The 10,565-nt window shown below is 52.7% G+C and overlaps 1 protein-coding gene across 1 annotated transcript in view; it reads left to right on the top strand.

Moving 5' to 3' along the window:
- The first annotated feature begins 6,580 nt into the window (after nucleotides 1-6,580).
- SHB (SH2 domain containing adaptor protein B) overlaps nucleotides 6,581-10,565 on the top strand; it is a 151,781-nt gene continuing 147,796 nt past the window's right edge. Inside the window, exon 1 of the mRNA XM_017543221.2 lies at nucleotides 6,581-7,718. Coding sequence (XP_017398710.1) covers nucleotides 7,002-7,718 — 717 coding nt within the window. The 5' untranslated portion in view covers nucleotides 6,581-7,001. The remainder of the gene's footprint in view (nucleotides 7,719-10,565) is intronic.

Raw genomic sequence — 10,565 nt, 5'->3', positions numbered from 1 at the left:
GAGTGCAGTGGCTCATATCTGTAATCTCAGCACTTTGGGGAGGTCAAGGTGGACAGATCACTTGAGCCCGGGAGTTCAAAACCAGCCTGGGCAACATGGCAAGGCTCTGTCTCTACAAAAACCTTAAAAATTAGTCTGGCATGGTGGCACACAACTGTAGTCCCAGCTACTCAGGAGGCTGAGATGGGAGGATCACTTGAGCCTGGGAGGTTGTGGCTGCAGTGAGCCGAGATCACGCCACTGTACTCCAGCCTGGGCAACAGAGCGAGACCCTGCCAAAAATAAATAAATAAATAAATAAAAACTAAAAAATAAAATTATGTACACGCAATGGGACATTATTCAGCTTTCGAAAAGGTGATATTGCCATTTGTGATGACATGGATTAACCTGGAAGATATTCTACTAAGAATATCTTTTCTACCGGTAGAAAAGATCTTTTCTACCGGTAGAAAAGATCTTTTCTACTAAGAATATCTTATTGAAATGTCAGATACAGAAAAACAAATACTGCATGATCTCGCCTGTATATGGAAGCTGTTTTTAGAGAAAGTTGAATACATAGAAACAGAGAGCGGAATGGTGGTTACCTGAGGAGGGGAGAGGACAAGGTGGGAGAGAATGGGGAGATGTAGGTCAAAGGGTACAGATATGTAGAAAAAATAAGTCTACAGCTATAATACATAGCATGAGGATTCAAGCTAATAATATTGCACTGTATATTGGATATTTGCCAAGAGAGTAGATTTTAGGTGCTCTTACCACACACAAAAAGGTAACTATGTAAGATGATGTGTTAACTTGCTTAACTTGACTGTAGAAATTATTTTACTATGTATATGTATATGAAAAATCATGTTGTACATCTTACATAAATATTTTAAAATACAGTCAGTCTGGCATGCTCCTACCTCCAGGCCAAGGCTAGCAAGCTGAAGTGGACAGAGATGCCCAGCTGTTACCTTCTGTTCTTCCAACCTCTACTATCTCAATCACTTCCATCCACTCATTCATTCAACAAAGAGTTATCATGTGCCTGCTGAGTATGACTAGAGGCACTATTCTGGACACTGGAGATATGCAGTGAACAAAAGTGCAAAGATCTCTTCCCCACTGTGGGGCAAGACAGAATCAACAAGAAATATAAGTAAAATATACAGTAGGCGAAATGAGGATGAGCATTCTTGGGAAAATAAAACGAGAAGACGGATGGCAAGTGTTGAGTAGGGACTACAATTCTAGGCACTGGGCCCAGGGGAGGCTTCATTGAGCATGTGACATTTAAATAAGGACCTGAAGGAAGTGAAGGGTGAGCCACAGCGATAGCTGAGGAAAAACACTCTAGGCAGAGGAGACAGCAGTGCAAAGGCCTCAAGGCACAAGTGGGCCTAGAGGCTTCAAGGAGCAGCAAAGAGGCATCCTGGCTGCAGCAGGAGAGAGAAGACAGTGTAAGAGGAAGTTAGGAATTTAAGGGGACCAAGTCATATAAGGCTTTACGGGCCACTGTAGGAATTTTCACATTTCCTCTTAGGAAAATGAGGATTCCAGGTGGGATTTGAAGAGAGGAAAGACATAATCACACCCATTTTTAATAGGATCACTGGCTGCTGGGCTGAGATGGAAGCAGGGAAAATGGGTAAGAGACTCCCATGATAATCCAGGCAAGAGACGAAGGAGTCTTGGTCCAGGGTGGTAGCAGTGGAGGGGGTGAGAAGTGGCAAGGCTCTGCATATACTTTGCCAATGGGCTGGATGAAATAGCAATGAACTAAGGGGTCAAGGGTGACAGAGGTTTTTGCTTCAGAACTTTGCTGAGCTCTAATGACTCCAAAATCTACACCCCCAGCCCAGACTTGTGCCCTGACCCTCGCAGCTGTTTATACAGGTAGCTAATGCCAAGTCAACCACCTTCTCCTTCTTCCACTATTACCTTTCACTGGGAAGTGGTTGGTCACCACTCACTAAGTGCCCCAAAGGCAAAGACTTGAGAGTCAGGCAGAGTCTGTCCTCTAAAATGACTTAACACCCTTTCACTGCTTCGATATTATTTATTCATTCAACAAAAGTACTGAATGCCTTCTTGCATTACGTAACATCCTCTGCACCATTTTCTGGTTCTTTAACATTCCTTTAACTGCTCTGCCTACTTTCTGTCTCTCCCCATGAAATATATCGTCCACACTGCTTCCCAAATAATCTTTATAAAATGCAGAAAAGATTAGATAATTAATTTCCTTGCTCGAAGATCTTCATGGCTCCCTATTGCCTACAAGATAAAAAATTCTCCAGTTTGATATTCAAAGCTCTTCCTGATGGGGTAGTCTATCTTTCTACCACTACCCACCATTCCATGCATTCACAGATTCTCAGGTACTCCCACTCTACTTGACAATTCACTATGGTCCAAGTGGTTTACTACATGTTCCTGCTTCTGTGCCTTTCATGACATTGCTCCCTCCGTCTAGAATTCTCTTGTCTACTACCATATCATAATGCTACTCACTCTTTAAGGCCCAGACCAGGTATCACCTCTACTAAGAACCCACTAAGATCGACCCCGCCTCATGATTAAAATCTCCCTTCACCATAGCCCCACAGCTCTTTGCTCTGTCTTGCACTTCTCTTGTCTTGCCTTGGATAATTATTGGGGACAGACTGGTCTAAATCATCTCTGCATCCCCTGGGGCCTGGCACACAGACAGGGGATTGACATTAACATTCAATGGACTGAACTGAATAATGTTACCTAAAATAAGTAGAGTCTGTTGGGTTGGTGGCACTATTTTTCTAGACCTGTACCAATGGCATAGCCTTCCTCCATATAGAAGGAAGTGTAGACAAAGGAGATACCAGGCCCCTGGCAGCTTGGGGAGCTTTTGGCCTAAAGGGAGAAGCTGAGATAGAACAGAAACAGGACCATACTCAACACTTCCAATAAGAAAACTAGGGTGGGACTGGGGAGGACATGAAAAGCAAAAATTCCAAAAAAAAAAAAAAAAAAAAAAAAAGATGGGCACAGTTTACTGTATCAGATAATGTTGAGTTTGTGATGTCAAGAGACTGAGGACCAATCCACTGGTCCCAGCGTGCCCTCTGTAAAATGGAGTGGCTGGATCTTTGAAAAGAGAGTCCATCCAGCTCTTACTTCCTATAGTGCTCTAATACTTCTACAATTGTTTGTCTTCCTAAACCATTTGACATCGTCCTTAGGAAGGTTTTTCTATTCCCTTCAGAATGATTATTTCAGACTCTGAGTCGTGGATGGTTGTCTCTACAAGCTCCCAAAGGAAAACACCCATGTGGTTTTTGCCTGCTTGAGGTAAATACCACCTTAGGCCAGCCAACCCATCTGTAAACCAGGAATAACACCAGATTGCAGCGATGTTGAGGAGGGTTAATTATATACAGGGTGCCTAAGGGTTGAGCAGATACACAAGTGCTCTGGAAGTTCTTGGCATAATACCATAGCATTACAATAATTCTGGCTTGCAAATTATACCCCAGCAGAGGTATCACAAGAGAAAGTGGATCCAACCCTACGGCCTGCTAAAAGTGACATGGAAAAAATAAGATATGAAATATAACTTCTCTTCTTGAACCTTTGAAAAAGGCAGAGTTAACTCTTCCATGTGCAAGGTATATGCAGGTAGCAAGCTTCCAGATTCTGGAGAAGACTTTCTTGTCTCAGGTGGCCTGGCCTATTGCCAGGATCCAAGCACAGAAGTAGAAATAGGAAGGAAGAGAGCTGGGGAGGATTTGTGGTTGGATGAAAGGTGGGGTGTAAGACAGGGATGTCCTTCCTTTTCACGTTCTCTCTTTCTCTCTTTTCTGTCTTTTCTTTCCTTCCCTTTCTTTCTCTCTCTCTCTCTTTCTTTCTGTCATTTCGCTCTGTTGCCGAGGCTGGAGTGCAGTGGCACAATCTCAGCTCACTGAAACCTCCGCCTCCTGGATTCAAGCAATTTTTCTGCCTCAACCTCCCAAGTAGCTGGGACTACAGGTGCATACCACCATGCCCAGCTAGGTTTTTTGTATTTTTAGTAGAGATAGGGTTTCACCACATTGGCCAGGATGGTCTTGAACTCCTGACCTTGTGATCCACCCACCTCAGCTTCCCAAAGTGCTGGGATTACAGGCGTGAGCCACCGTGCCCAGCCACCTTTCAGGTTTTCTACGGGGGCCTGCTCATATGCAAGATAATTAAGTGCCAATGTGGCAGAGGAACAATTTAAAGAGTAACAGAGGTATTTAAGTCTAAGGATATCCAAAATGAACATCCTAGCCAGGTTAACTTTTGGGCTAACCTCTCTGCATGCACCAGACACATCACACACACACACACACACACACACACACACACACACACCCCTTAGATTATGTCCTGTGAAATGCTAAGTAAATAGATCTCAGGCAATAAAGAGGCTGTGTAGTTGGTGATAGCATCTGTGACTGTGGGATGTCACACGGTGGGTTTGGAAAATTCGATTGGCCATAGAGGATGACAACATTGTGTGACCAAGGAGGGAAAGGGTAAATAGCTAGATTCTGGAAGAACAAATTTGAAGTCAATTCTACTTTACCACTGTGTGTGGCTGAGCAGATAGAGGTAAGGCTTCACAAGACTGACTTGGAGTACTGCTTCTATCGCTACTGCGCTGTGGCCTCAGGCATGAGTCTGGGTGGGTTAGAGAGGAAGCAGTAACAGCTCTCAGGCCTTCCCAGTCCAAATGTCTCAGACTGAAAGTTGGCCTTCACTTCCAGCGGAGCCAGAACTATAATCTGACCAAAAGAGCCCCTGGCCTTGCTGTCTGCCCTCACAGGTCCCACTGTTACTACAGGATACAGGAAAAATAGACTCCCCCAAAGCACATCTAGAATAGGTGGACACCAAATGCAGACTATTGATTTCGGCTATTGTTTTAGTAAATAAATATTCTTAAGAGAATTTCTTAGCTCTCAGGTACTCACACCTCAGGGTTAAGCCACAGTTTGGGGCTTGCCAAGACAAACTCAAAGTAACACCAGACCTCGTGGGCAGCTACTTCATTTTCAGGCAGCATTTCCCTTTCAACAAGGAACATGCCGCCTCCCCTCGGTGCAGACCCCAGGAAAAGTTACACTGAGCAAATCGTACTGCTCCTTGGGCCTGTTTCCTCAATTTTGGCTAATAATCAAAGGATGATCAGAAATCGCAAAGAAAAAACTCTTGGAAATGACATATTTATGGTGCCACCCAACTCAGGAGCTGGCATCCAAGTGTACCTGTCTGACTTTCCTCTAGGCTTCAGTTTCTCCATGTAAAATGAGGTCCTGTTTGTTTGTTTGTTTTTGTTTTTTTCTTTTTAGATGGAGTCTCACTCTGTCGCCCAGGTTGTAGTGCAGTGGCAAGATCTCGGCTCACTGCAACCTTCACCTTCCGGGTTCAAGCAATTCTTTGCCTCAGCCTCCCGAGTAGCTGGGATTACAGGTGCCCGCCACCATGCCCGGGTAATTTTTGTATTTTTAATAGAGACGGGGTTTCACCATCTTGGCCAGGCTGGTCTTGAACTCCTGACCTCGTGATCCACCTGCCTTGGCCTCCCAAAGTGCTGGGATTGCACCGCGCATGTCCGAGGTCCTGTATTAAATGAAACACTGCTAGCTCCCACAACATAAGGCATTAAACGTTCCCACAACTTGCTCCGCCAGGCTGGCAGTGAACAGGGCTAAAGCCTCGACTTCCTCAGAGGTGAAAAGGTAGGCAAACATTCCGACCCCCCCTAGCCTTGCTCTCGGATTGGTGCTGAGCCCGGCTCCCACCGCCTATCCCGGCCGCATCAGTCATCTGGACTGCTAATACACTCATTAGCATAAAGATTCCTTCGAAGACCTGGCTCACGGGGCTGAACCGGAGTCTGTCCCTTTAAGAAGAAGAGGGGACAGCCACTCTGTTCCCTAAGGGCACTCGGCACTGCATTGCCTCCACACAGGCCACGCTGTAAACTAGAAAGGTTTCGTGTTAATCCACCCCCACCCCTCAACCCCAACAGGGGGATACCTGGAGTGAACAACGCGCGGGTCCCGCGGGACTGCGGACAGGTTTGGCCTCTGCGCGTGGCACACTCAGCCAGGCAACCTTTAACAGGAGGCGGCGGCAGGCTGCAGGCGAGGCGGAGCCGGCCGCACGGCGGGACCCCAGCGCCCTGGGGCAAGACCCTGGTACTGGCGCCGGGGCGGCCGCAGGAGGTGGCGCGTGCAGGAGCAGAGAGGTGCGCCCGCCCGGGACCCCGAGCGCGAGGGGGGCGGGGCTTGGGCCGCGGTCCCCGGCCACGCTCGCGGGGGTGGGCGGGGCTGGGTCTGCGGGGGCGGGCCGCGCGCGCGGGCTCCGGGAGGGCGGGGCGGCGGCGCTGGGCGGGCTCTGGCGGCCTGAGTGTCACACACGCGGCGGCTCGGGAGGCGGCGGCAGTGGCAGCGACAGGCGCCGCCGGGACGGGCACGGGCGCGCGGGCTCGGGCGGGCGCCGGCTGCCTCCCTCCGTCTCTCGCTGTCTCTCCCGGCCGCCTTCTCCCCGGCTGTGGGGCCGAGCTCGCCCCAGCGCTCGCAGAAAGGAAGAAGGGAGCGAAGGACGCCAAGAAGTTCCCGCGGCAGCGGCGGATTCCGGTCAAGGCAGAGGCTGCGGCTCCGACGGGGCAGGAGAGCGCTCCACGGCGTCCGCGGCGGGGGCCGCTCGGACCTTCCGCTCTCTCCCGGGGGTGGGCCGGGACCCCATGAGACGGGCCCACGAGGGGCGCGAGATCCCTAGCTCCGGCTGTGCTGAGCGGAGGGCGGTGCTGCAGCTGCCGGAGCCGGAGAGCGGCCGGCAGGAGGCGGCGGCCTCGAGAACTTGAACTTGGCGTCGGGAGCGGGCGCCCCGGACACCCACCGCCGGGGCCGGGGCGCCGAGGGACCTGGGTGGCAGCGCTGCCCCCCGAATGGCCGCGGCGGCGGGCCGGGCTACCGCGCCGCCGCCCTAGGCGGCCACTCGCCATGGCCAAGTGGCTGAACAAGTACTTCAGCTTGGGCAACAGCAAGACCAAGAGCCCCCCTCAGCCGCCGCGGCCAGACTATCGCGAGCAGCGGCGCCGGGGCGAGCGGCCCTCGCAGTCCCCCCAGGCCGTGCCGCAGGCCTCCGCCGCCGCCTCGGCGTCCTGCGGTCCGGCCACCGCCTCCTGCTTCTCGGCCTCTTCGGGCTCGCTGCCCGACGACAGCGGCAGCACCAGCGACCTCATCCGCGCCTACCGCGCGCAGAAGGAGCGCGACTTCGAGGACCCTTACAACGGGCCCGGCTCGTCGCTGCGCAAACTGCGCGCCATGTGCCGCTTGGACTACTGCGGCGGTGGCGGGGAGCCAGGCGGGGTCCAGCGCGCCTTCTCGGCCTCGTCCGCGTCGGGCGCTGCGAGCTGTTGCTGCGCCTCCTCGGGCGCGGGGGCTGCCGCGTCCTCGTCCTCGTCCTCCGGCTCCCCACACCTCTACCGCAGCAGCAGCGAGCGGAGGCCCGCCACGCCGGCCGAGGTGCGCTATATCTCCCCCAAGCACCGCCTCATCAAAGTGGAGAGCGCCGCGGGCGGCGGAGCCGGAGACCCTCTGGGGGGCGCCTGCGCGGGCGGCCGTACCTGGAGCCCGACGGCTTGCGGAGGCAAGAAACTGCTCAACAAGTGCGCCGCCTCAGCGGCGGAGGAGAGCGGGGCCGGCAAGAAGGACAAGGTAAGGTGCTCCTTGGCCTCTTCCTGAGGTTCCAGGGCCACCGTGCGCCCCGGGGAAACCGAGGCACCCACCGCTCTCGTATCGAGTCCCTACTTCAGCTTCGGTCTAGGACCCTGGGTCGGGGCTGGCGTGCTGCTTCCCGATTCCGCCCCCTCACGCGCGCTTTCCCCGGGACAGGCGGCCTCCTGACCCCACCTCTTTCGCTGCTGCTCCCAGAACATCCCCTCTCTGAGCCCACTGCCCTAGCGAGAGCGCCCGGCCTAGCCTTGCCCCAGGAAAACGGACCCAGCCAGCCTTTCCGGCTGCCAAGGAGTAAAGTCAGAGTCAGAGCTGTCACGGACTTAAAAGAGCTTTGACTCCTGACTCCCCTACTCCAGTCCCCACCCTCCGCTCACGCTCTAGTTGGGGAACTGAGGTCCAGAGCAAGAAAGGAACTCGCCTAATATTACACAGCTTTCTCGGTGGCAGATCCGGACCGGCTGTCTTCGGCGTGTGTATGTCAATCCCTCGAGGCCGCCCTGCCCAGCCCTGCCCCGCCCCACCGCCAGCTCCAGGATTCCAAATCCGGGCTGCCTGGTACCGGAGCTGCTCCGGGAACCTCCACGAGTGCTTTTCCGGTTGAAATGCGCTGCCTCCGAGAGCGCTCTTCACCGAACCCGTCAGTTCCTCCCGCCGCGTGAGGGGTCAGCCTATCAGGCCTGGCTGGAAGGAGACCCTACCCCTCCTATCCTCACCTGCTTCCTTCCTGAACTCACCTCTACCCCTTACGGTCCCAGGAAAACGGGGGGGACTTTGTGACAGCCCCCTTCCTAACTTATCAGGCCATCTAGATCCCTCCCTTTGAAGCAGACGAGTTAATTACAGCCAGACTAGGCTCCCTCCTCCCCCTTCACACTCCTGTGAAGCCCTCCCTTCTCCCATAAAATAATACTTGTTCTGTCTACTTCTGGTGGAAGGCAGTGTTTTGATTAAATCTGAGGCCCGGTGGGAGAGCTCCTTCCTTCTCAGCGCCCTGGTGCGTGGCCGTTGTTCTCCCCACCTTCTTTCCCCAAAGGTAAACCTTTGCCCAGGCCTGGGCTGGGGGAGACTGATTAAGAGTCTGAGTTCCTTTTAGGACTGGATGTCCATACAGGAGGGAGACAGACTTTTACCTGCCAGCTGGTGCTTGGAAAGGGATCTTTTTTGTTTGCCAGGAAAGAGGAGGAAGGGAATGTCCCTCCTCTAGTTTTTCTGCCTGGCCTTCTCTCCCCGAGGTCCCCAGAATATCCCCTCCCCTGCTTGATCTGCATTGGGCATTTCATGGAGGATCCCACCTCTCCCTGGAGGCAGTTTGGGGCACACCCTCGGAAGCTTGGACTCTGGGTTTCCTAAGCATCCAGGATGCCACACCTAGATGACGAAGAGCTGGGAGCCAGGTGGCCACCCAGGAGCTGTCTTGGGAGAGGGGGGCAGATTTCCCTGGGAGTCTCTAGGACTCTAGGTTTGTTTTGGATGAATGAAGGAAACACCAGATAGGCTCCGTGTAGTCTTATACATGGCCCAGGCTTGGCTTGGTGCGGGCCCTGGGGAGAACTGGAGGTCTTGGATATGGAAGGCACGAAAGGGTCACAGCCAACTGCACTGGACTTTATGCATCCTTGTTGTTACCCTGCAGCTATGCTGCAGGTGGGCAGATCTCCTTTCTCTCCCACTGCTAGTGGATCAAAACTTCAGTAAACATTTTTTCCCAGTGGCAATTAAGACTCTTTCAAACACTGAGAAATGACTTGTTTTATAGCCAGGTTGTCAAAATGTTTATGACTTGGCTTCTTTTCATCACCAGATATTTCTTACTGGTCTGCTCTGTGCCCTCCTCTGCTGGGTGCTGGAGCAGGGCACCTCTGCAGTGAATGCTATGACAGGGGCCATAGTGGCGTGATGGCGATGAGTGCTGTGATGAGACCTTGTGTTACAGGGTTACAGGAGGGCTGAAGGGCAGGGGAGAGGTGAGGGGGGGCTTGGAGGAGTGCACCTTAGAGGCAGGGCCGTTATTGTCAGGGAGGGGTGGTCAGCATGGTTGGCTGGGGAAGAGCCTTGTGCTTCAGGGAACTGCAGGTGAAGTCCCTTATGGCTAGATTGAGAGGTTAGAGTTGGGCAGGGCCTGGATCAGGGAGGACCTTGTAAGCTACGCACAGAGGGGGCCTGTGAAGAGATTTAGCTGCTATAGTGTTTTGATCAGATATGTTTTTTAGTAGATCTCTCTGGGCTGCTTTTCATCTACTAGGTTGTGACTGCAAGACCTTTGATCTTCTGAGAAGTTGTCCAGCTGTTCTTTCTATCCAGGAGGGAGGAAGCAGCCAGGGAGGGTCAGCAGAACGTTCTAGTGCAGTGATCCTCAAACTTTAATAGTGCACCTAGAGGGCTGGTTACAACAGATTCCTGGGGACTATCCTGTAGCAGCTGACTGAACATGCCTTGTGGGGGACCTGAGTGTTTGCATTCCAGCATTTCCCAGGTTGCGGGGGAAAATGGCTGAGGGTCCTGGGACCATGCTTGAAAAGCACTCTGGCAACATTGGCTTCTTAACTGTCCCTCTGGGTCTTCTGGTCAGGTTAGCTTTGGGATGCAGAGACTCTGGATCCCCTTGTTTCTGCCATTCTGTGTGTGGTTACCCCCTGATCCTGGGCCAGTACCCCTCCATCCCCACCTCATCAGGCAGTCAGGAAGCAGTTATTTTCACATTATTTCCAGCCAAACATCTTTTGGGAGGCCAGGCACACTGTAGATCCAGCCTTCATTATGCCCCTCACTCATGGATCCAGGAAAACCCACTTCTGGCACCTCATTTAGTCTTTATCCATTGTTTGA

Source organism: Cebus imitator, unplaced genomic scaffold (assembly GCF_001604975.1).
Source record: "Cebus imitator isolate Cc_AM_T3 unplaced genomic scaffold, Cebus_imitator-1.0 Scaffold149, whole genome shotgun sequence".
Classification (NCBI taxonomy): Eukaryota; Metazoa; Chordata; class Mammalia; order Primates; family Cebidae; genus Cebus; species Cebus imitator.
The sequence above is the reverse complement of the archived record's forward strand: the minus strand, read 5'-3'. Positions and strand labels throughout refer to the sequence as shown.